Raw genomic sequence first — 25,971 nt, forward strand, 5'->3', positions numbered from 1 at the left:
GACATTGTTAATACTCTTTAATAAAGTTACTGTTAAATGAAGAATTAGTCTCAGTAGAGTAATATTTTTGACGAAATGCTGCACTTATCGACACATTTTCGATTTTCATTCCTTCTCTGAAATTCTGAAAATTGGCTGTCAAAAGTGATTTTTTTTTTTATTCTTAACATCCCCTGAATCAGTATCAGTAACTGTTTAAAAAAATTCCACATCACTTGGGCTCTCTTCACCTATTTTTATCATACAATGTTGTCTCCCCCGTGTTCTGTCAGTGAGGACACAGCCATCCCAGTGTCTCTAGATGGACAGCGTCTCATTCTGGCCAATGGCACGCTGGTGCTGCGCTCCGTCAAAGCAGAAGATTCTGGTTACTACACCTGCACAGCCACCAACACGCTGGGCTTCGACACCATCATAGTAAACCTTTTGGTGCAAGGTAGTCAACGGCAGTTACTATACCTCAATGAAATACAACATACTTTTAATATATTTTATTAATATATTTTAATATAACCAACAGCAGTTTATTTTCTAAAGCAACAATGATATTTAAGTGCCGATACTCATTATGTTTAACTCTGTGTCTCTTCCTCAGTCCCTCCTGATCAGCCCCGTCTAACTGTCTCCACCACCTCCACCTCCTCCATCACTCTAGCCTGGATACCTGGAGACAATGGAGGCAGCTCCATCAGAGGTATGTGACCCTGCACAAGAAAAACACTTGACAGAATTTTGAAAACACAAAAATGAATACAAAAAACATTCTCACTTCTGAGCTTAGATTGCAATATGTCTGTCTCTCTTCCTTACCTGACACAATCTTATGTGAATATTGATCTTTTAAATATTACTTCATCGATCCTCCTTCTGCTTTTATGTTGCCTTGTTAACTCTCTGTCTGTTTGATCATCGGTTTGCTGGTAATTTCAGTTTGAAGTTGTTAATTTTGTGTTTGCCTGAAAATGCATTCATGCAAACGTGTTCCTTTCTTCTTTTCTTTCATTTTCTCTTTTCTCAGTTTCTCTGTTTGTCAGTTTGAAGGTGTCGCAAGGTCGTCTTCTTGTTTTGCTCTTTATTCGTATTTGAGACGTTCAAGCACCAGACGTGATAAGGACTTTGTGTATTACATGATTTACTGATTTACAAATAAATCACATGAGATTGCATGATACAACCACACTCACTCTCAGTGAACTGTGTTGAACAATGTTCCATTTGATGTTTAAATGTGGTTCTGATGGAAGGAAGACCAAGTGAGATATTAAACTTGTGTATCATGAGTTAGCAGGTTTGTGTTCAAATAATTATGGACCATCAGTAGCTTGGGCCTCATACATTCATGATGCCTACTTCATATCTTAAAGCAAAATGGGTCTCTGTCTATGAAGCCATCTGCTCAGTGTCACAGTTAGCAATGCTCAAAGTTTGTTTAGTTATCACTGCTGCAGCGGCATCAACACAGTATTCCTTCCCAAAAGGAAACAAAATACATTTGAGTGTTTAAGCTTAGATTGTTGTGGGAAAATAAAATAGATAAATAATAAAAAAAAACAGACAAAGTGAAAAATCCTGTAATCTGGTAATCCTTCAGTAAGAATTGATGTTATGTTCTAAGTCTGTTTTTGTGCTCTTCACAATCTTGTTATCATGTTTTGCTGTTTTTCGTCTTTTCTTTGACAGACTGAGTGACTATGAAAAGTTTTTAGAGTGAAAAGGAGGATCTACACGTAAACCTGTCTGATGTGTTGGACTCTGTTGTGCCATCTGTTAGAGAGAGAGAGGACAGAAAGATGGTAGAAAGAGTACAAAGAGACACAAAGGAAGAACGTTCATGTTTACATAATGTTGTATTGATGAAGAGACAAAAGGAAAGACAGAAAGAGACGGAGGATTGGATTCAGAGCGTCTCAGAGCAGGGGAGAGGTGGCGCCGAGAGGCAGCTGCTTAAGAAAGCAGTCACCACATTGCATATCCTCATTTGCATACAGTACATGCTTAGTCAGCGCCATCCCAGTGTTGGAGTTTGTAGGTAACTAATGGCAGCTTACATCAAGAGCAGCTAGGCCAATCAGGAGTCTCTCTGTGTGGAAGAGGTGCAGTCTGACTCTGCCATCTAGTGGACAGTAGAGGTGAATTTGAAAAAAAATGTTAATGCAGGTTGAATTTTTCCTCTTAGTTAGTTTAAAATAAGTGTTTGAAAATATGTATTATTACAAGTATGTCTTATTCTGTGTTTATGTAGGGTTTGTGCTGCAGTACTCTGTTGACAACACAGAGGAATGGAAAGATGTTTTTATTAGTTCTACCGAGCGCTCTTTCAAATTGGAGAACCTTCGTTGTGGCACCTGGTACAAAGTCAAACTGGCTGCAAAGAACAGCGTTGGAGCGGGACGTATCAGTGAGATCATAGAGGCAAAGACACATGGGCGAGGTGAGCAACCTGGAGGACAGGGTGGAGGAAAATAAGAATTATCACAATGAAGGAGCAGACATCCCCTTTGTATGATAGGATGTATGATAGGATATATGTTGAGCAAAAGTTCACAGCCTGATTGGTAAATGTGTAGACCCAAATTGTATTCCCAAAAAAAAAAAAGGTTTAGGGTTTGACTGGATGGAACAGACTTTGAAAACTGTAGCTACTCTACCTTTACTGTATCTTTATCTTAATAGGTTACAACTAAAATACCTTATGAAGGATTGTTTTGTGTCTTTTGTCAGTTCATTATTCTGTCACTTAGTATATGCTCCATTTCAAAAATGACTTAAACATGCAAACACACATTATTTAACACATTTACATCCTAGCAATCTCAAATTTAAGTCAGAAAAACTAACTATGAAACCTTGTGCCTTGTATACTACCATATTAGTATACATTAACCCTGTTTCAGAGATGTACTTGAGTCCCACATTTTTGTTAGTTTAATTGTATTAAATATATTCATAATCTCACCATTTATTAACCAAACAAATGATTGCACTTGCTGAGTCACATACTGTAGACCTGCTACTGTGGTCTTAAGTTATCCAGTTGCTTGTTTGATGGCTCACTAGATGTGGATTTCTATTCTTTTACAGAACCCCAGTTCAATAAGGATCAGCCTGTCTTTACGCACATTAACTCCAGCCACGCACGGCTCAACCTGCAGGGTTGGGCCAGTGGAGGTTGTCCAATCAGTGCTGTCACCCTGGAGTTTAGACCAAAAGGTGAGTCGCTGCTTTCTAATTTGAAATAGTTGGTCATCTTTGAAGAGGTCACACGACCAATCAAATAGCAAGACCATTAGTTAAATCAAGCGTTATGAGAGAAAGAAGTGTACTGTACAGAAACCAGGAAAGGAAAGAAATGAGTTTAGACTGTTAATTTACATGTTGCAGGTACATGGGCATGGCAGAATGTACGCACCAATGCCACAACTGATGTGTTCCTGGCTGAGCTGCGTGAAGCTACATGGTATGAGCTGAAAATGAAAGCCTGTAACAGTGCTGGCTGTGGCAACCAGAGCTCTCAATTTGCAACACTGGACTATGATGGCAGTGAGTAGAAGAATGCCTTTGTATGCACATGCTTGTGTCTGCTACTTTAATAATACAATTCATCGCAGTAAATATTGGTAAATAAGGACCGTAACATCACTGCCCTTCCTGGTTGTGTGCAGGCACTATTCCACCCATCAAATCCCCCCTGGAGAAGAACGATGATGTTAAGAAACTGTTCTCTATCGGCTGTCCTGTGATCTTGGTGACTCTGGGTGTTGCACTTCTCTTCATCATCCGCAAGAAACGCAAAGAGAAGAGGCTGAAAAGACTAAGAGGTAGGAGAGGAAAACGTGCGCGAGACAAACAAGGCCATCCTCAGAGAGATTCGTGAAGTAGAAGCGCTTAATGAATCTTTAATCGAGTATGGAATTGTATTTAGTTTAGGATATAACTTGTGTTTGAAAATAAATGACTTTATAGTGTTCTCTGCTCTCTCCAGATGCCAAAAGCCTTGCAGAGATGCTAATCAGGTAAGACTGCTGTTTCATCGTCTGAAACATAATTCATTGTAAATCAGAGTTAATCTCACAGATATTCATTTTCCTTTTCTTCTTACCACACCTTACTGCTGGGTTAGTAAAAACAACCGAAGCTTTGACACCCCAGTGAAAGGACCTCCTCAGGGCCCTCGGTTACACATCGACATCCCCCGAGTGCAGCTGCTAATTGAAGACAAAGAAGGCATCAAGCAAATTGGTGAGGAGGAATAGAGAGACTAATCGATGTCTGCATGTCTCTGCATGAGTGTAAGACAAATACCAAAATAGGAAATTGAATAAATCCTTTCTGAAATATGCATTATGGCTCTTGTAGGTGAGGACAAAGCCACAATCCCAGTGACAGACACCGAGTTCAACCAAACTGGGAACCCTCAGAGCTTCTGCACAGGAGTGTCTGTCCATCACCCTGCCCTCATCCAGAACACCGGTCCTTTGATTGACATGTCAGACATCAGACCAGGAACCAGTAAGAGCTTTCTTAACTATTTCTATCTGCAACCAAATGCCAGGAATGACATCCTATCTTCTTCCTAATGCTATACTTTAATTGCACATCCTTCCTATTTCTTTGCTCATTTCCTCCTAGACCCAGTGTCTCGGAAAAGTGTAAAGTCAGCCCATAGCATCAGAAACCGCTACTCTAGTCAGTGGACACTGACCAAGTGCCAGTCCTCCACGCCAGCCCGAACTCTCACCTCAGACTGGCGCACAGTTGGCTCCCAGCATGGCATCACTGTCACTGAGAGTGACAGTTACAGTGCCAGCCTCTCACAGGACACAGGTTGGGTGAAATGACACTTACAGCCATTCCCATGCACATGGAATAAAGGATATTTTTCAAAAATGTGGGGGAGGATGTGTTTGTGCATTGAGCTACACTTTAACAAGTATTTATAAAACTGTACAAAATGTGCCTACTTTGATGTTCTCTCCTTTTCTTCCACAGATAAGGGTCGCAACAGCATGGTGTCGACAGAGAGTGCCTCCTCCACCTACGAGGAGTTGGCAAGAGCTTATGAGCATGCCAAGCTAGAGGAGCACCTGCAGCATGCCAAATTTGAGATCACTGAGTGCTTTATCTCTGACAGCTCATCTGACCAGATGACCACAGGCACCAATGACAACGCAGACAGCATGACATCCATGAGCACACCCTCAGAGCCCGGTATCTGCCGATTCACTGCCTCGCCACCAAAACCCCAGGACTACGACCGGGGCAAGAATGTAGCTGTGCCCATTCCACACCGCGCCAAGAGTAAGTGTTTTCTGCAAAGAATGAAAGTGTTGCAGGATACTGTCACTTAAAAATGTTTTAAATACATAGCAAGTAAGAAAGTCGAACTGCGCTATGAATGTTCGAGTATAACAGAATATCAGAATGTGGAGCTGCTGCTTATGTTTTTGCACATGTCCATGGAAAGAAAGAGATGGATAGAGACAAACAGACAGAAATAAATAAAATAAATAAAAACATATGCTATAGACAAATAGTAGTATTATTAATATTTATTCTAGTATTTACATTGCACTGCATTTAAGAATTACTTTAAATTGTACTTGTTCCCCTACAGGTGATTACTGTAATCTCCCCCTCTACATGAAGTCAGATCCTTTCTTCCGAAAGCAGTCGGAGCATCATGACCCATGTCCAGTGGTTCCCCCACGTGAAGCCTCCATTCGTGGCCTGGCCCAGCGGGCGTACCACACCCAGGGCCGTCATGTGACTATGGACTCTGCAAAGCAGCAGGCTCTAACAATGGGCCACTCTGGTCTGTCGAACCTCACCTCCTCAGGAGCAACAGGAGGTGGTGGCGGAGCCAGTGGGAGTGGAGGGATGTCTGCTAGCTCCAGCAGCTCCACCCTTCCCCAGAGGACTCTGACCATGCCGGGCTCCTCTTCCTCAGTGGCTCAGAGTGCAGCAGCAGCTGCCGCTGCTACAGCTGCAGCTGCCGGGGCTTCATCCTCCTCTGGTGGAGGGGCCACAGGAGGGACTCCCGGAGGTGCCTCCTCATCCTCCTCCAAGATGGGAGGATCCAGAGACTCTCTGCTGGAGAGCAGCTCCTCTGGCTTAGGCAGACTACAGAAGCAGAGGGATGGAGGGGCAGGGGCCTACTCCAAGTCGTACACACTTGTGTAGCCTGCCGTCACTGCGGCCTATCACTGTAACTCTTACCAGAATTCTGGTCGATCGAGCCAGCGCTTGCCTGGAGCCTACATTAAAGGTGAGGTGAGGAAAATACACATGCACAGCTGACCCGTCAGTGCCTGTTCTGTGCCAGGCTGCAGGGGGACACGACTGTATGAACGGGTCAGAAGTGGGTCTCCACAGCACAGGGGTTTGCCTTTCTTTCTGCCTGATTGCTTTCTATTATTAGTGTCATCTTTCTCTAGCTCTTATTTCAGCACCCTGGGAATCACTTGCCAAAACATAGATGATTTATCTCTTCACTTCATAACTTAATTTTCTTAAGGACACAGTACTTATGCACAAAATGCTTTCCACGTGCACTGTCTTGTTTTCTGGATCGAGACAGTTGTAGTATGATCCAGGTGGCTTGATTTTTTAAAAGGTTTTTAGGTTTTGAAATATGTTACTTCTCTGATCTTTGATGAAAGGAGAGCTCATATCACAGCTCGTGCCATGGCAGGATGCTTCTACTGTATGCATAAACCACCAACCTTGGTATTACTCTGGCTCAGAGAGGTTTTTCCGTCATGGATTCATACATTAGAGAGACTGAAAAGACATCTTGAGATGTGGGAAATGTTCTTATACATGCCATGGATGAAACAGCGTTAGTGGTCTTTATTGAAACTTTTATACACAGACTCAAAGCAAAGGAGGTGAAAAATTGTCAAGAACCATCAAGTGAAAGATGAATCCAAACCTTTTTTTAGCCATTTACATTTATTTTGAAGTTATGGAAATATAATCTCATGTGCACTAAAAAAATTAGAATGGATCCAAGTAACAGAAACCTTCACAGGCCTGCGTGTGTGTGTGCGTGTGGGTGTATATGTGTAAATATATATATGTATACATGTGGCAGGCACACACTAACAGTGGACTGTTTTTTTTGTTTTGTTTTTTTTTTTGTTTTTTTTATCAATCTGTATGCTGACCTCTCGGGCAGACATCTGTCAAAACTGACACAAACTTCCACCCCTACTGCTCATTTTGTACCTGTGAAGGGGATTTGACAGTATCAATAGTTATGCTGATGATGTATCACTATGATCCTAATTTGGTCCAGCATTTGAACTTGATTTTTTTTAAACGTGATTTACAACATTGCTTAGGAAATTGGAAATACTGAAAAGAAAGAGAGTTACAAAGAAGAAGAAGAAGAAGAAACATGTTCTCGTTCTCTCCTTCAGAACAAAGAAGAAAGAGATCTGATGCGATTCATCATGGTGCCACACTGCTATTTTCTTTGTTTAAGAAATGTGTCTATATCCACTTTTTCCCCTTCCTATCCTTCCTTGCTGTCATGTCTCCTTACCTTGTCCCCCATCATATCCATACAGTGTCACTGTGACCTACTGCTAGCATACAGGCTAGTTAAAACAGGAGAGACAGACTGAGAGAAGAGGTCTAATATGCACACAGACAGAAATGGTACTTGACGTTTATGGACACCTTAAATGGAGAGACAAGTTGCTAACATACAGCAGAGTAATTTAGATGTATACAAGAAAAATACATATTTGTATGAAGTGATATTGAATTTATGAACAGACAATGACTTTATAAATAGTAAGATCAAGTGTTGATGGGATTTGGAGTTGTTTAAAGGTAATTGGAGAAGGGGTTCCGTTGCAGAGAGAACATTTTCCTCAGAATTAAGTGGTCTTCAAATCTAAGACACATGTTTTCAAGTCCTGCAACCTCACAGAATGTTTCCTTTAGCTTCATGCATGGTGCTGTATCTGTTAACTTCAAGATTATTTCTTTCCTCTCCCAAAGCTTAATCCCATTACAAAGATCGTTCCAAAAAAGAGTTGCTCCAAATGTTTTGCGAAGGCAAAATGTAACATCAGGGCTCTCGCAATACAAAAAAAGATATGATATATGTTTGTTTTCAAAAGTATGTACATATATATTTCTATTCAAATATATAGCAAATATATGAATATTGAAAAAAGCAGAGAAATATAAAAGCCGTTCTAATTGAGAATATATATAAAAGATCACAAGACAATCGCTCAGAGTGAAAAACTGCAAGAACAAAGAAAGACAAAGAGGGAGGCTTAAACGGGTAGCACGACCATTGATGGGAGATCTCAGAGAGAAATGAAGTGGTGTGAAGAAAAAGAAAATTGAGTGCTGAAAGAAAGGTTTGAAGAATGACCCTCCCTTGTGATTTTGGAAATGTTCCAGCTGCAGCAACAGCAGGTAGCAGCTGAATGAACAAGCACAGTAAAGTAAAAGTGTGCGGGTGATTGTGTTGCTGGTTAGCTGTGGTTGATGGCTCAGTGCAGAACGTGTGGTGTTAAAAAAGAAACAGTAAAAACAAGGAAAGTCTATACAGTAAGTGAGCCTATTGTAATATGTTGTATTGTACCTTCCAAAGGTGTGTTCACTAACTCACTGCCATTGCCCGACTATTACTCATGAAGACAAACAAACAGACAAGTGTTTGTGTTTCTTATCTGTGTCAAAGCGAGTCCTCCCGACATGTATGCTGATGACAGCCTGATTACATCTCACACAGTTAAACATATAACCATCCACATCTGTATTAATACTCCCTTTATTTGAAAAAACATAGGAGAGGAATACATTTTACTTTCCATTGTTAATGGTTATGATGCCTTTCTTTTTGGCCCTTATGTTTCAAATTGTGTAAACACTTGTTTTCAGAATAAAACAAGTGTTTGGGAATGGGTCAGCCTGTGTGAGGCTTCCTTACTCCAGTCGTATGGATATCAGATGGAATGATGAATTAACTCCTGTCCTACCTGCTTTCTCTGTTCCTTAGTGAAGTTTCTTCTGCTGTAAACACTGATCTAATGTCAGTTTGGTTTAAGTATGTGTAATGTAACCTGAAGGGAAAATGTTACCCTCAAATACTTTGAAATTGATCTATTTAGATAAACTCAGCTAAGTGATGGATAAGTCGATAGATACTGAGCTTATATTTATAAAAAAAATTAAAAAACACTTAATCTGTGCAAAAATCAAAGGGTAATTATAACAACTTGTGGATTTAAAGACGTATTATGTGCTGGCAGGAGTGACAAGTGAAAACTTGCTTGGTCTGATCAGGCTTGTCATTTTGATTCTTTATTTCTGTGCAGATTAAAAATCATATGATGTGCAGTTTTAAAAGCTTTCATTATGCATCAATGTAAATTCTGTGAAATGTAAGACACATATGCATAGTGCACACAGTACTGAAGAAGTGATTTGGGGAGTGCTTCATGCCTTCAAAGAATAATCAATTTCAACAAATTGAAGCCAGGTTATAATATTCCAGCTGGTAACTCCTTTTCAGTTTATATCAGTTTATACACAGCTGAAATGATGACCTGTTATTTTATGACAGAACAAAGTTTACTTCTTTCAAATATCACAGGTGATTTATTTTTTATTGATCAGGGTATCTCCAGATTCCTCAGATACTCTTTACATTTAGAAGCATATGTGCAGCTGTTTAACTGAGTGATAAGTTAATGAGGGGCGATTTTTCCTTCAAATACATCCACATACTTTTCAAACTGAGGTAGTCTGTGTTCTCGTGGCTGACTTCACTTGTGCTACTTCCCAACCTTTTCCTAATCTGCTCAACCAATCAGATCCCCCTCTCACTGTCCCACTTTCCCACCTATACAACATGATTTCTACTCCATTACAGAAAATGTGTGTACATAGGAAAGTGTTTTGTATAAATGAGTACTATTTTGGACATCTTCACTAGAAACCAGGGCACAATGTAAACTTTCAACTGAAGTTATTGTAATGAATCAGAAGAAGATTAATAATAACTATAGAATTATACAGACACCGCTTTATCTTGATTTACTGTATGGACCAGTTGAAACATGTCAGAGTGGACCATGAATAGGTAACTAAACACATTTCTTTTCTTACAGGACATCTGTTTGCATTGTATCAATTTTTTTTTTGATTCTATATTTTTAAAATTCATTATTTTTCTTCTTTTTTTTTTTTTTACTTTGTCACCGGTTGCTTGGTTTAGAATTTTATTTTTATTTTTCCACGTTATGGGGGAGGACAGCAGCATTGCATGTTCTGAAATTTTGCTGGTTATAAAAGAATAAGGAAACCGGTGAACTGAACAATTTAGAAGGGGATTCATGAAAACATTTTAAAACTGCAGAGGTTGTTCCTTAAACTTTTACGGGGAAACATTGCTTCTATTTGCAATTGCTTGTGTTTAAACTCTACATTTCTTTTCTATGAAAACAAACAAAAACAGAAAAATAAGTACTCAACACCTTGTGCAATAAAGCTATCTTTTTATGAACTGTGATGAGATGTTTCATTCTTTACACAGCCATGTTCACAGATGAAGGGCAGTCTTTCTGTTTGATTGTTGTGGCATTATGGGAAGGAACGACTTCTTTATAAAGGGACTATTTCTTAGAACAGAAAGTGGCAAAAGTACCAACAGCAGAACAAATTAGAACATCAACATCAACATTTGAGTTTTAGAATGATTGACACATTAGTTTTGTAGATTCAGGTAAATCATTTAGTTTATTTTTATTTTTTCAAAAACGTGGAGCTTTACAAATTCCATTGGATGCCAATTCCATAATATCAGGTAAAAGGCAGGATAGCACAGATAGTTATAATAAAACCCAACAAAATAAATGTCAATATGTTCATGTAATCCCACTAAAAGACAGTTGGAAATATTTGACATTAAAATTATAACGAACAATCTCTTTGAGATCTATGACTTTTAATCATATCAAATCACTGAAAAAAAAAAATCTAAAATGTTTACACAAATTCAGCCTTCAAAAGTTGAACTTGTTTAATTCCATCAACAATAATGTAGAATTAAAATGTGAACTATATTTAAGTTGTCTTTAATTGCCTATCCCTATGTCAAGGGTTTGAAGCATACCAAACAAGAAAAGAATACATTTTGAGACAAATGGTGACATGCATGAATACACAAAGAGTTCTTCATTCTTCATACATAATGCTAAGTTTCATTACAAAGGGTTTTTTTTTCAATCAAGAGAATAAAGACAGAGCAAGTTCTGTGATTGGCTGTTTCTTTGTTCTGAATATGTTTAATTATTTAAATTATTTTGTAATTTCATGGATGTTAATTATATTATTCATGTTGCTTCTTTAACGTCTTTTTACAAATTAATTTCTGATAATTCCGAATGTCCTCAGAACACTTAAAAATAATTTATCAATTTTCCCTCATTAAAGACAATATGAGTTATATCTTGATCAAACCACTAGAGGGCACTGTGCTGCAATGAAACATAAAATAGAGGCATCCGTTGAAACAAAAATGTTCAGAGGTTTCTGAGATCCACAAGGTTGACAAATTATTTGATTTTGTGTGCATATTAACATACTCAAAAGAGGTCATACATGCCCATACCTATATTTAGGTGATTAATATATTCTGTGTTCAGACAGATTTAGAGTTATGTATTACAAGCAGGGATTTTAATTTACACAGCCTGAATGTATATTCATTTACAAAGGTACACTATGTGTTATTTATTATAAGGTTTATCCGTACTGTTGTGAATCCACATTTCCCACTTGCATGCTGCATCTGCACCACCTTCAGTCTCCTTTCTGTCCATTTACTTGCCATTCTTTTGCTTCTTCTGTTGGAACTTCCTATAGTGGGTCTGGATAGTGGCAGCGGCCTTCTCCACTTCAACAGGGCTGAGTGGAGGAGCAGGGGGCACGGCGCACGTCCCATTGCTGGGGTTGGAGTCTGAACACGACAGGACACAGGGGATAGCCAGAGAGGTAGTGGCAAAAGCCATGGAGACATAGTCTGTAGCAATGATTGAGTTCACATATGTATTAGGCTAGATTCAACAGGCTATTTTTCTGATTAAGTATTAACACATGATTGAAATCCAACCTCCATGTTTTCATTTTAAGATGACAGTTACTGAGTCAGAAAAATAGCCTGTAATGACAAATTAACTGTACTACTCACTCTTTCTATACACGCCTATGCTGTTCCTCCTGAATCCATCAAACTGTGAAAGAAACAGACAGATGTGTTAAAAGACACACTTGCGGACGCACAAAGATCAGGTATGTGGTGCACAGAATGCACAAAATGACGTGGTGATGCTCATTATCAATGTTAAAATCTTATCTCTGGGCTAAAACATTGTTCACATACCGCAGATAGCATGCCAACCTATAATCACATGTACTTTTTCAATCAACTCATCTTTACAGGACACAATAATAAGTGCAATGTAGTGTGCATGTGTGACTGCACCTGAGTGAGTGTGTGTCCTTTCTGTCCACAGTTAGAGAGAGGACTGACCTCCAGCATAAATCCCTTGATTGGGATTAGAGTTCAAATACAGCAGTGGCAGTGAAAGCACAGGGCAGGGGCCTGGACCAGTTTAGCCTGCTTACCAGTGTATTTGGCTGTGTGACTGCATGTGTTCCCTCCCACACACGAGCACTCCATAACCTTATCTATAAGGTCAGCTCTCTCTTGACTAAAGACAGTAAGGCGACAGGAACGGTTTTTCTTCTCTTCCACTTTTTATATGAAGTGTTTTTAACCTAATCTTCTCAGCACTTTGGTAACTACCAAAGTTCTTTTTGCTCTATATGTCTGTACGAAAGGTCAAGGAGTCAAAGGAACTGTCCAAACAAATACCTTTCACCTATAAAAACTACCCAGAAATATCCACAGATGAGAAAATTGCTGTTTTCTAGATGCACCCTCCCTTCAGAGTGGCACTAAATGTATAATTTAATGCCACTGTTGTGATTGAGGAATTCATCATGTATGCCTGGGGAAATGCTTACAACTAGGGCTATCAGCATAAACTAGTTAATGTGAATTAATTAAGGTCTGAAATCAATGCATACAATTTTTCTATGCCGATTAATTTTAATTTGATTATTTGCTATTTTATGCCTGCAGTCTCTCCTTTAGACATTACAAACATTCAAAATAAAAGCCCTATTTTATTTTGAAATGCACAATCATGGAATTGAAACATACTCTAAAAAATGTGAACAATTGTAATGAACTTACCGATGAAACCTGATTTAAAAAAAATGACATGGTTTGGGCAGCCCTACAATGAGCACTTAACGGTTCATCTTAGAATGAGAATTCTTAACTTAACTGAGGACTATTTTTTATGTCTGATGCAAATCATGACTTCAGTATATTAAATGGTCTAATCACAAATGCACTAAAAGAAATATCTACCTTGTTCATCATCTCCTAATTTTCCTTTGAAGTCCTCCTCTGAGACATTAAGCAGACACGGAACATTTGACCAGGATAAGGCACTCACATGCTGAGTCACACTTGACACATGAACTTTCCAATCTCTCTCTCTCTCTAGTATTAGTTAACAGAAGACCCAAAGAAGCATCTAATAGGCCAGGAGGGCGAACTTATAGGTAAAAAGAGTGCAGTGGGTAAAAACATTTTCTATACTGAGATCACACAGAAACAGGTTCTTCTCATCACTGACCTCCTCTGCTTTGCTGCTCCTCCGGCTGTGGGACACGGAGTGAACCTGCCAAGGCAGAGGCTGGGACACCAAGTAAGGCAAGGGGTCTGGTTGCCTTGCAAACCTTGTCCCTATCTGAAAATAAAAACGACTGTAAGGTACCTTTCTCATGTGTGGGTATAGGTGTGAAACAAAAACAACATCCTCACTCAGCTGTAGATTTCAAGGCTTATCAACCACATGACTGAGGTTTACTGAGCAATCAAAGTTTAAAAAGCTACTTTTTAACAAATACTTTGGACTTCTGTTTTTGTTTTGTTTTTTTAACATTACTTGGCTTTTACTGCTGAATTGGTACACATTTCTAAAAACATGAGCATGAGGTGTTGCATAATGGGCAGATATAAATGGAGTACATGGGTATAAGCCTGGCTATGATTTGACACTGACAGACAGGTGTAAAATCACTCTTCTGATTTGGTGTATCCAAAGAAAACTGCTTTATAATAAACACTGACAACCTACTTAGAGCAAAAAAAGTCATAAAGTTCCTCAGGCTACTGCTACAACAAAGCCCTCACTGGTGTATTACTTTGAATATAAATATTAACTTCAACGTTTTTTTAAAGAGGTAATCAACTACATTTGTTGCACTTTTTTTTTCCATTTATCGAAACAACCATCTTACCGATTCTACGACTCTGACCATCACATACATGGCTGTAAGCATGGTGACCAACATCCTGACTACTGTTCCTCTCTGGTCTTTGTTAATCCTGAATGTTCTTCTTTGTTTTTGATCGTTCCCCACAGTCCCGCTGAAGGAAAGGAGCAGTCCACAAGGGAACAGACGGCTGTTCAGAGAAGGGAAATTAAACACACAGGGCTGAGTTTGTCCACTCACACAAGTGTCTCAGGTATAAACAAACATGCACATAACCACACATACACAAACTTTATTCCCACAGTCTTTGACACACGTGTGTAAGACCGCTAAAGAGCTTTGCAGGACAGAAATAGAGACGCGATAATCTTTTCCTCACACAAGGCTATCCTTCAGGGGAGCGTCCACCACTGCAGCAGTCGTGAAGATCAGCTATTTAAGACTTTTTGAAAGAAAAGAAAGCTGATGATAATTTGCATTTAAAATATATGTTTTCCTTTAAGTTCAAATGTCTTGCACTTGTTTATAAAACTCTCTTTGCTAAACGTTTAAGACAAAGGAAGAGGTTCTCAAACAAGTCATATCATATCGCTACTATGTCTAAAGGCATAAGTAACATGATTGTATCGAAGTAATGAACATTTTCATCATTTTTTTTATTCCCTGGAATGTCATGGTCTTGTCAGTCTTGTAGGAATCTGCGTTAGCAACAAAAGAAAACACTGTATACGATGAAGACTAAAGTTAAAAGATGTCAAAAGATCGGTAAATTAAACGTCAGGCTGGAATAGATACAGGAGAATGGGTATGAACAAAAAGGAGATCCAGTATGCCAGCTATTGTATTGTAATCAGATAGATTTATATCGTGCAAACACGCACAACTGAGGGTTTGTGTGCGTCATTGTCTGGAGCCTCACCTGTGAACTATGCAGACCAGAGATAATCCTTTGCGCAGTAGTGTGTAACATTAGGCCTAGAGCCTGCTGAGATGACAGACAAACACTTGCTGTAATCTAAGTATCAAGCCTGTCATGTAAAAAAACATTTTACATAACCCCCTCATGCCACTCGTTGACGCCTCCTTGCTTCTTGTTGTGCAGTGTGAGTGTGCGTGCAATGATTGATGCTCATTTCGTACAAAGTGGATAACATTGTGCAGGAATGTGCCTTATCAGTAAATAGACAAGTATAAGAGCACCTCTGACTCACACACATACACCTTCATTCAAACGTGAGGACGTCTGTCGTCTCTTACCAAGGAATTCAATGGGATGAAGAAGGTAAGGATTACATGTTTTTAAAACAAATTCTAAAATTATTATCAGTTTAATAATGCATGGATTTAAATCAAAACAATAATCTCGGTCAGCAGTAGTGGCAGCTTACATTTTGTTGCAATAGATTTAAAAGCATACATTATTTGCACAACTTCTCCCACTGTTGGTTGATTTTCATTATAATTAAAAAATAAAACAATAGCTGCAGCAAAACTCAAACTCGAGCTAACCTCAAGTAAACCAAGGAAAGTCCCTATATCTCCATGTGGCTCCCCCCCCTCCCAGAAGATTTTAAGCCAGGCTTGTGTGTACTTTCCGTGATGAGCAGGTCCCTAAATAAAAGCTAGCTATTAAAATCTTCTCATTTTCCTTCAGTAGGACTGTGACTTTCATGTTCACAGAGTAGTCAGAAGTGATATTAGAAAAAGAGCACTTGCAAGTAGTTTAGACTGTTCTTCCCTGTCTTTTGTACGCTGGTCATGTTTTTTACGTTATGAATTTTAATCACAGGTTTCCAGACAACACTTGACTTTCTAAGTGGCTGTCCAGAGCAGACAAACTCATCTGAAGAAAAAGGAGAGACATGCTGCATTTGTCATGTCAGTCAAGCTATTCAAGAGGCTGAGCAGTAAAAAGAAAAGTAGGTTTTTTAACAATATTTATTTTTGTTGGATATCTGTGGGTTTTATGTTCAAGGAAGCTATAAGTTATATTTTTAAGCTAATCTAAAAATATAATGTGTATTTATATGAAACATGAGAAGGGTATTTAATTTTTAAAGAAAATATCTTTGTCCAAAACTCTCAACACATTATTCCTTGTTTTGCATTTTATGTAACACTGTTTCACAGTATTCACAGTATGTGATATCTACTTCGTAAATACAACTACACAATTCTTTTTAAGGAATTCCTAAAAGAAGGTGAAAATGTTCACTTTCTCATGGGCTCTTGGGCTTTTTGCCATAGAGTACTGTTTGGTGTGTTCAAACATAATTATAACTAATGTTTATGGATTTTTGGTGTAAAACTACAAGAGCCCCTGGTAACAGTTGCATCAGTTTTAAGTCTATTTTTAATAAGGTGGGCTGTAACCTTCCTTGTACAGTAGAGACACTGCATAAACCATCTAAACAAGGCCTGTGCTTTTTCTAAAAAAAAAAAAAAAGTTTGGTTTTAAAGAAAACATCTAATAAAATCCAATCAAAAAGTATGTTTTAATATAGTATCTGCTTCAGCCATCAATGCATAATCTTTGTACATGATCCTGAGTTATGCCAACCATTTAGTGTTTCATATTCCAAGGCAAGCAACATTGCAAAGAAATCTGGAGCCTATAGAGAAGAGGGTGAGTGCATCTGCTGCCAAAACTGGCAGATGAATCATAATTGAAGGCCCTTCCATCTGCAGACTTAGACCCTCCAACAGATCTGCAATCTGGGAGTGAACTGATCGTGAGGGATAATAGGCCATTATGCGTTCTTAAGATATCATTATGTCTGTCAGTTAAGAATTTTGTCAGTGAGAAGGACTGCAAATTATGAAGTATGTTAGGGGTTACAATGACACAATGTAGAAAAGCTAATATATATATTATATTATATTATATATTATATATATTTTTTCTGTAGTTCTTGTCAGAAAATGTTGAGCTGTTAATTTTGTGTCAAGGAAATAGAAAAAAATCCAGGTAAGAAGTACTATATGCATGGAATAGTTTATTTGTAAATACAAACATACATTACACAGAAATACAGTCCTTGATATTTGTTTTTTGCAGTTGTAGAGCAGATCCAGATCCAAAAGATGACACACTTATTCCTGATGGGATGGTTTAGGGTTAGGGTTAGTTTAGGGGTTGAGTTTAACTCATTTTGCTTTATCTATCTTAAATAGCACATTCAATTGATCTGCATGGTATTCATAGTCTTTCCTCAGGGGTGTTTCAGGAAGAAAGAGAAGATCAGTCATAGACCTTACAGATGCTGTATTCTTTTTTGAGATGTATTTGTAGGCCTTGCTTTCCTTTGATAGGGCAGTGGATAGAGAAGGAAACAGGGAAGAGTGGGGAATGAAATGCGTGAAAGAGCCAAAGGCCTGACTTGAACATTGGCCCGCTTGGAGGACTGTAGCCTCCTATAGGGTGCGGGGTAACCCTTTCGCAGCATGTGCCCTATTTTCCATGTAATTTTTAAAAGTAAAACTACTTTACTACGTATGATTTAATTGATTTTAAAGGTAATGATTAATGACAAAAACAGTGTTATTGTAAAATGGCAATAAATAGTTTGCAATTACAGGAATTATCCAAATGTTCAACTATTAATAGAACATTTAACATCTTTGGGTTAATTAAAAGAAAATATTATAATTCTACTTTAAAGTGTTGTTTCCCTACAGCCTGAATGATTGTTGTTGTTTTTTTGTTTTTGTTTTTGTTTTGTTTTTACAAAAAAGTACCTCTAAAGGACAATGCACAGGCGGAGGTTTTTAATAAACTTGGCCTGGAGGCCTTCTGGACTAAACCATTGGGCCCAGCATCTATGTTGGACATCAGCACTTGGGACCTGGAGAACCAAGCTCCTCTGGACCCAAAGGATCTACCAAATGCTTTCCTCCGACGCCTTTGGCTGCTGAGCCCAGATGCCCGCAGTCCTTTGTGCAAAGCTCAGCATGACATGCAGACCAATGCAGAAAAATCATCTGAGGTCAATGGTTTTGAAGGAGAAAGCCAATGTGAAGTAAACCCCCTTGATTTAGTTACAGCTGTCTTTATGTCCGCCAACTCTTTCCTTCAGCATGAGATGGCTGTGCGCATGGTGCAATGTCAATTTGCGGTGCCTTTGGTCCTTCCAAATGTAGATCCAGAAGAACCCAGTCATTTTCTCCTTTGGCCTTTGAGAGACGTATTAAGCCAGTGGAGGACTCACTTTCCAGATATGAAGGTCCAGGAGGGGGATTTGGCAAGCACAGACATGCCAGTAATTTCTTGTGTGAAGCTTGGTCGCTGTAATGTTTCCAAGTCACAGGTCCTAAATAATGTGATAGGTGGAGAAACATTTCTCCACAGGGGTATGGCTGGAGGACAGCTGCCGAGAAGACTCTCCAATGGCTTGGTAGAGATGGGGTGGTATCTACCTGCTGGAGATCTTGCAAGAGACATTTTTCCTGTTCCTGTGGTCATCTCTAACCTACGTGGTGATGCCAGTACACAGGAGAAACATCTCAGTCTTCTTTGCCAGTCATCTTCAGCTGTTGTTGTTTTCTGTGGGGATCTTAGAGAGAATGAAAAACAGCTTCTTGCTACCTGCAGTCATATGGCAAATAAGCTCATACTGATTGATTTATCTGACATTGAGAAAAATGACAACAGGGTTGTTGGGTTTGCTGATCAGAACCTTCGTGAATACTTGGGGCTCCCCGAAGGTTCAGTTATTCAAGCAAATGTTTTGACAGAGAAGGAACTGTCTAGTAGGCTGTCTGAAATCCTGAGAGACCTGGTACCAGATAAACTAAAATGTGTAACACTTGAGACAGCAGCAAAGCTAGCAGAGGAGCAAGGCCTGAGTGTGGATGAAGGGGCAGTCTGTAAAAAGGCTATGGCCAAAGTAGAGGAAGTCTTGAAAGGTTTAGATGAGGGATCTACCAAATTTAGAGCAGAACAACTCCCCTTGCAAGGGTATCTGTGGAGCAAACTGGCCAAAATAGAAAAGGAAGAGAAAAAACATCAAAAAGACAGTAAAGAAATCAATTCACAACTACAACAAGAAAAGAAAGACATCTTGGTTGCATTGAGTAGCTATAAAATGACTCCAGCTATGAAGGTTTTCACTGATGTGCTTTTCACATCAGATAAAGTAGCGAGGTCTTGTTTTCTTACATGGATGAAGCTGAAGCTTACCCAGATGCAAAGTGAAAAACAAAACAGCTCCCAAGATGTATTCACAAAACTGCAGACAGAAAATAATGAGGATTTGACTGGAAATGATGATCTGCTTGGAAATGGAGCAAATGGCACAATAGAGGAAAGTGATAGTTTCTGCACAGATTCAACATTTGAAGAAGATGAAACCGAAGAACACCCTGAACTGCAAGATTCAGGGCAACAAATAGGATTAGCCCAAGAGTTACAGCATATTTTGCTAAAGTCTACAGAAGGGACCACAGAACCAAAACAGAAAGACAATATTGTGTCCACACATCCAGTCATAGAGCAGTTACCTATCATGTCAAATGAGAAAAGTGAAGAGCTCACTGAAGACATTTCAGATCCAAATTCAGACGACCAAAACTTTCATTCACAGTCTCAGGAAAATGGAACCTCAATCTGTCAAGAGAACCAGAATGATGAATCAGAGTTTACACTAGCAGAGTCTGGTACAAATAATTTTGCGAAGCAACAAATGCACCCAGATGTTTCCTTGGATCATCAGGAAGCCAAATGTTCACATCCTTCTGAACTTGATCCATCTTGGCTGGGGCTTGAGCACTTCTTGCGTGAGATGGGCCTAATTTTTGAGTTAACGCACATTAGCCCTGGCAGGGGAAAACACAATGTGTTGCGTCTCCCCAGCATAGCTACAGACCTTCTTCTCGATGGCATTCCACTTGAACTGATGGATGGAGATGCCTCAAACATGCCAGTCCGTTGGCTTGCCTCTGTTTTTGCAGAGCTGAAAGGTCGCCTACCTCAAGACCAGTGCAGGATCAGAGTGCTGACGAACCTTGGTGTACATCATGCCAAAAATGCAGAGGTTCTTTCAGCACTGTTTGGGGCGAAATTTCCTGAATATCAGAAAAGATCAACTAGAGGGTTGTACATGGCTGCCCTTTGTCTGCCTGACCACCTAAGAGAAGACATGCAGTGTGATTTTTTGTTTTTGGTCGATGCTGAAGGTCTCTGCTTAAAGTCTCCAGGCAATGAAAGAAGTACACTGATTCATGACAATGAAATGGCTACTGTTGCAACAGGGTTAAGTGATGTTTTAATGCACAACATCTCTTCACATGCAAATACTGAGTTTGAAACCAACTTCACAGTGATAGTCAATTCTCTCCTACGTATCAAAGAATCTGCCTCCATTCCCATTTGCCAATTCTTGGTTCAGGATGAAGGAATAAATAACACATTACAAACATCACAGCTAAGGCGTGTTTCAGAAATGCTTCAAACAGAGACTTGGGATCGAGGAACTATCAATACTGATCGCCATTATGCAAAGACCTCAAGCAGTATCACCTATGTCAAAGGGCCTTGGCAAAATATAGCTCTCTCTCTACCAGTTGATCCAAATTATAGCAATGCTATGTTAAAACTCAAGCAAAACTTGTTTGCAGCATTGAAGAAGTGTGCAGAGAAGTCTAAAGCCACAGAACTGCCTGAGTTTTTCAGCCGTTTATGTGCTGTGTGGGATTCAGTGAGAGCAGAATCCTATTCTATTGGTCTGCAAAATACAGACATAGCTTTGGAATTCTCTTTAGTATGCACAGAGCTTTCCCAGTGGGAGGAAAGAGTTTTGGAAAACCTAGAAATTTGGGTCATGGAGGCAAAAAATAAGATCTTTGCATTAAAGACAAAGGTTTTAGATGCAACAATTCAAAATGACCTTCTGAATGAGTTAAAGATTGAAGCCGAAGAAGAAGTCAAAGCAGAGGTGGTCAAACTCCGGACCAAAGTAGATTCCTATTTGATGAAAGAAGAGCCTCTCAACATGAACACATTCAAACCAATCCTTATGAGCAATTTGGATGAACTCCAGGAGCGAGTAACTGAAGAGATGAAACAAAGGTTGGAGACAGTCACAGAGAGCCATTGCTGTTTAACACAGCTGCAAAAGTTTGAGACTTTGCTAGAAACAGAACAGCGTTTAAAGCTGCATGCACTGTTAGAGAACAGCAGGTCGACAAATGTTCTCCTTAAAGATGCAGAACTAGAAGAAGAATTTGAGACTGTGTGGCATAAGACAATGTCCAGTTTTGACTTCAGGCCTTCAGAAACTGATGACATTACAGCAAGAGTGACTGATATTCTGAAGGTAAATCTAGTCAGCCGTGGGTTACAGAAACATGTGAAAAAACTGGAAAATATCAGCCCAAACCTGACACCTACATTTCAGGTTTATGATGAACACTTTGGATACCGCAGCAGATTGAAGCACATGTTTGAAGAAAATAACAGCCTACAAAGATTGGAGGCTCAAAAAGTAGCAAGTGATATCATAGAAGAATATCATCAGTTCGTTGCAGCTAAATCTAGATTAACAGCAGCTTTCTCTGACAGCTATATTACTGAAATGTTGGAAAATGTGGAAACAACTTTGAAGGAGAAATCTATGGAAATCAGATCTGCTTTTGAAGTGGATCTGAAAGTTTATCTCTGTAGCTCTGCATGTCGAGACTTCCAAAACCTACATGATCGCTATGCAAAGGACACAGAGCTTTTGATGTGTCTCACTGCAAGCAAGAGTAGATACATGGCAGAGTTCATGTACCAGTTCAGGAAAACAGATCAGTGCCAGAAAATGGCTAAAGCATTCACCTCTATGGTCATTAAACCTACAGTCTTGGACTACATTTATAGGCCACTGGAGAAGCAAATTGTCTTGGAGATCAAACATAATGCCCAGCAGTATCACTCCCCACATGACTTCCACCAAAGCTTACTCGAAGAGTTAATAAAGGAAGACTGCTTTGAAAATTTCCTGGAATATTTGCTATCTTATGACAACTTTAGACAGAAAAGGATCCAAAAGTCAGTATTGGCTCACCTTTCTGTATCAACCAACTTAAATAAATGGAGGCAACAGAGACTTGGTGAAATTGTTGGAAAGATTGCAGCAGCAGTGAGCCAAACCCTGGAAGGTACCAGTGGAGTGCTTACCGACACAAAGATGTTGTTGGAGAGAGTTTGCCTGACTTTAGAAAAAGATGGGGATGTGGATGTGACAAGGGCCTCGCTCGACGGACCTCTCTTCAGTATCACCACAGAATGGGATCGTTTTGTCACTTGTCTTATGGAGTTACTGGCTACAATTCGTTTGGACCTAGCACAGGAATTCTCCCAAAATGTGGACAGTAACCAACTTCTTCAGTGCCTTCCAGTTCAGCCCCAAGACTCTCTTTTCAACAGGGTGAGAGGCTGTGAACAACAATGTCCTCTCTGCAGAGCCCGCTGTGAGCTGACAGAAATGGGGCATGAGGTCCACATGGTTTTGCTCCATAGGCCAAGAGGCATGGTTCCATATAACTCTAGCTATTTGTCCTGCATTACTTTCTCTGAAAGCATGACAGAGGGAAATGGAGGCCAAAACAATGACACACACAACACGTCTATGATGGGGGATTCATGCAGAAGCCTTCATTCCTTATATCCAGAATGGAGCACCTCCACTGAAAACACAAATGACCAGATGCCGGGTGCCTACTGGAGGTAGAGTTAATGAAAGCTTAAATATCATATATTTTTTTGAACATTTTTCTTTCATTATCTATAAGATAAGAACTAGGGGTGTCACCGACCAATGATTTACAGAGTCTAATGCCTATATGCTTATATTCAACTAATCGTCAAATGTCTTTTTCCAAGCGCTCATTGATCCATATTCTCATTTGCAGCATAACAGATAAATCATGTACTGTAGTTAATTAAACTCCTTTTGTTCTTGACATGAAATAACAATTTATTCTATGCAAGGACTTGATCCATACTTTGTCTTACTCATTAAGCCTGTTTTATGGTGACCTTATAAAAATATAACAGATACAAATCTACATAAAACAAGGCTTAAAGTTAAAAAAAAAAAAAAAGAGCAACTCGGTACTACATTTGAATATTTATCTTTCAAACAAAAACTGCAAGATGACCAAACCACAAAAACTGAATTGATGTGACTATCAGTGAAATCTCAAACTGGTTAATATTGCCATTGCTAAATAAATGTTTAAATAACACAAAGGCTTATACATGCCTTCAATTTTGATCTACCCTTCAATTTTGATCTATTTAAGTTAGTACAAGTACATTAACTATTTTAGAATTGCATTAAAAGTATTAATAGATTGATATTAATACCGAGATAGGCTTTGAGTCAGAAAGAGAAAACAGTCACATCTCTGTAAAATTATAGATTGAGCACCTGCACTAGCTTGCATGGAATTATCTTTTTTTAATGACGAGGTGTTCAATTGATTGACACATTGTCACATTAGGCTCTTTCAAATCGTTAAATATTCAACTATTTGAGGTCACCCATATTGAAAATTAACAGTTTTTTTTCATGCAAATGTTTTTGAAGAGAGCTTGATAAAGTATGTTCTACAGGTATGTGTTGGCGAGGTTCAATGAGAGGTTTGCAGAAGAGTATGAGCAAGAGCCGGCAGAGATTCCAGAGGATTGGAAGACGATCACTAAAGAGGAGGCACTGAACAATCTGAGAATGGGCTTCCTGACTCAACACTAATACTGTCCTGTCCTTTTTTTTTTTAATAAACTGGTCTAGAAGTCTTTAGGTCAATGTTCCAGGATGCTGTTGTTGATAAAAAAAAATAGCTCTTTCTATTTTCCAGTCTGCCTGCTAAACAAGGAACTAGACAAATCCGCAAGGTCATGTTTAGTTTTCATGTTCCAAGTGTCAGGTCACCCTTCTGTTTTTGAACCAGACAATGCTAATATAAAAGAAAATGAAACACATGAATAAATGTTTATAGAAGTGAATTTGTAAAGCAGGCAAATAAATTGATGTGCAGAGAGATGTATTGATATTTTTTTTGCTGTTGTTCTATGCCAATAATTTAGTGGTTGCATTAAATATATTCAGTTGACATGTGCTTGTTACTCGTGTTTTTTTTTGTTAAAAATTACATCTTCTAAATCAGCTCTGATTTTGTAAACACTTTGTAAACCACTACTTCCCTCAAAATTACCATTCCTTGGAAATGTAATATGATATATATGGCTCCAGACCATTTTTTTAAAAGTCAGTTCAAGTAGTTGGATATGATTGGAAGCTAAACCCCTGTTTTCAAAAGGATTACATTGCACTGCTGGTGCTGTCTTTTTAGGTTACAAGCCATTTTAAAGAATAACTGACAACACAGCCATTTACCTTCCTTAAACGAATGTGTAACATAATGATAAAATGAATGTTTATGGGTGGTTATGAGCACAGAGAGCTTCACTTATCTTCTGTGGAAACATAAACTGGAGCAGTGAAGCATGTACTTAGTAAATGCAATACAAGAAAAGAATGAATGTTGTTGGAAGTCAAATACTGATAACCACAAGAGGGCAATGTTTGATTGATTCTCTGTTAGCTCAACGCATGAGATGCATGTCATCTGGATGTAGACTAGTACTGCCATGTAAGCATGCAATTTGTAATGGCTTGCTAGGGTTTATAAACTCAAAAGGTTTTAGGCTCTGACCCAGGTGATGAAGTGTCTCTAAATTTAAAAGATTTTACAATCCTTTATGGTGTATTCCTATCCTGTTTTGTTTCAGCAATGCCTGTCAGTTGAGAATTACAAGGGTCTCAAGTTTTGAGCTAAGTTCAGTGTGAGATTTTGGCTGCTGCTGCAGCGTCAGTGGGGGTTTGGTTGAATTGAGTACTTAACATTTATTTTCAGTACTTACAGTACTTATCATTTATTTTCCTGCATTTTATTTATCTTTTTAAAAACGTTTTAACTATTCATCAGCAAATGTTCATGTAATAACTTTGCATACATTTGAATCAGAATCACAATCAGCTTTATTGGCCAGGTATGTTTAACACACAAAGAATTTAACTTTGGTAGACTGTGCTCTCAGTACAATGTAAACATTAAATCTCAACAATTAACTAATTAATTAATAATTTATATATATATATATACTTCAGCCCTGTAAAATTATAAAAGCAGTCTATGTACAGTATAGCTGACATATAATTTAGTATCTAATGTGACATTATATTGGTTTGTCTATATTGGTATGTACTAGTTAGATAAAAAATATGAACATTTAAAAGTCATACAGAATTTGATTAATTACTGACTCATGGTCATGATTTTAAGATGTAATCTTTTTTTCTGGATTCCTTTATTATAGGCCTAGGGTATTATATTATCTTATCTATTGAAGAAATTTCCGGATTACACAATTTCCGAAGCAAATTGCACAAAAACCTAACAGCGGAGATGTCGCTCTTTAAATGTTCGCAAACATTTCTTTCATCAGAGCACTGATAAGTTCTCAGGGGCAATTCTAGGGTCTGTTGGAGCCTTTGAAAAACTCATTGGGGGCCCCTACAACTAGCATTTATTATTTTT

The 25,971-nt window shown here is 38.7% G+C and overlaps 3 protein-coding genes across 6 annotated transcripts in view; 2 read left to right on the forward strand and 1 right to left on the reverse strand.

Annotated features, from left to right (window-relative positions):
* The window catches only part of dscaml1 (Down syndrome cell adhesion molecule like 1), a 93,118-nt gene extending 85,476 nt beyond the window's left edge, over window positions 1-7,642 (forward strand). The window contains exons 24-35 of the mRNA XM_079353705.1: window positions 273-436; window positions 596-694; window positions 2,243-2,431; window positions 3,082-3,210; window positions 3,382-3,540; window positions 3,663-3,818; window positions 3,983-4,013; window positions 4,121-4,239; window positions 4,357-4,509; window positions 4,630-4,824; window positions 4,990-5,298; window positions 5,615-7,642. Coding sequence (XP_079209831.1) covers window positions 273-436; window positions 596-694; window positions 2,243-2,431; window positions 3,082-3,210; window positions 3,382-3,540; window positions 3,663-3,818; window positions 3,983-4,013; window positions 4,121-4,239; window positions 4,357-4,509; window positions 4,630-4,824; window positions 4,990-5,298; window positions 5,615-6,180 — 2,269 coding nt within the window. The 3' untranslated portion in view covers window positions 6,181-7,642. The remainder of the gene's footprint in view (window positions 1-272; window positions 437-595; window positions 695-2,242; window positions 2,432-3,081; window positions 3,211-3,381; window positions 3,541-3,662; window positions 3,819-3,982; window positions 4,014-4,120; window positions 4,240-4,356; window positions 4,510-4,629; window positions 4,825-4,989; window positions 5,299-5,614) is intronic.
* Window positions 7,643-10,752: 3,110 nt separating this feature from the next.
* On the reverse strand, window positions 10,753-14,905 carry LOC306830951 (uncharacterized protein). Of its 4 annotated transcripts, none has more exons than XM_079354748.1 (5): window positions 14,765-14,905; window positions 14,410-14,539; window positions 13,743-13,856; window positions 12,221-12,263; window positions 10,753-11,989 (listed from the first exon to the last, which is right to left on the reverse strand). In XM_079354748.1, exons 2-5 carry the CDS (start codon window positions 14,461-14,463, stop codon window positions 11,853-11,855), a joined length of 348 nt encoding a protein of 115 aa, XP_079210874.1. In that variant the 5' UTR covers window positions 14,464-14,539; window positions 14,765-14,905; the 3' UTR covers window positions 10,753-11,852. The 4 variants fall into 4 exon arrangements, with proteins under 4 accessions (XP_079210874.1, XP_079210872.1, XP_079210875.1 ...); XM_079354746.1 differs by having other exon boundaries at window positions 14,410-14,575; XM_079354749.1 differs by lacking the exon at window positions 14,765-14,905 and adding an exon at window positions 14,671-14,747.
* A 219-nt stretch (window positions 14,906-15,124) lies between these two features.
* Window positions 15,125-24,406, forward strand: gvin1l2 (GTPase, very large interferon inducible 1-like 2). Its single transcript, XM_079354187.1, has 4 exons — window positions 15,125-15,667; window positions 16,175-16,304; window positions 18,121-23,092; window positions 23,984-24,406. Exons 2-4 carry the CDS (start codon window positions 16,262-16,264, stop codon window positions 24,120-24,122), a joined length of 5,154 nt encoding a protein of 1,717 aa, XP_079210313.1. The 5' UTR covers window positions 15,125-15,667; window positions 16,175-16,261; the 3' UTR covers window positions 24,123-24,406.
* Window positions 24,407-25,971: the final 1,565 nt, after the last annotated feature.

This window comes from Symphodus melops, assembly GCF_947650265.1.
Source record: "Symphodus melops genome assembly, chromosome: 10".
In the NCBI taxonomy this organism is placed as follows: Eukaryota; Metazoa; Chordata; class Actinopteri; order Labriformes; family Labridae; genus Symphodus; species Symphodus melops.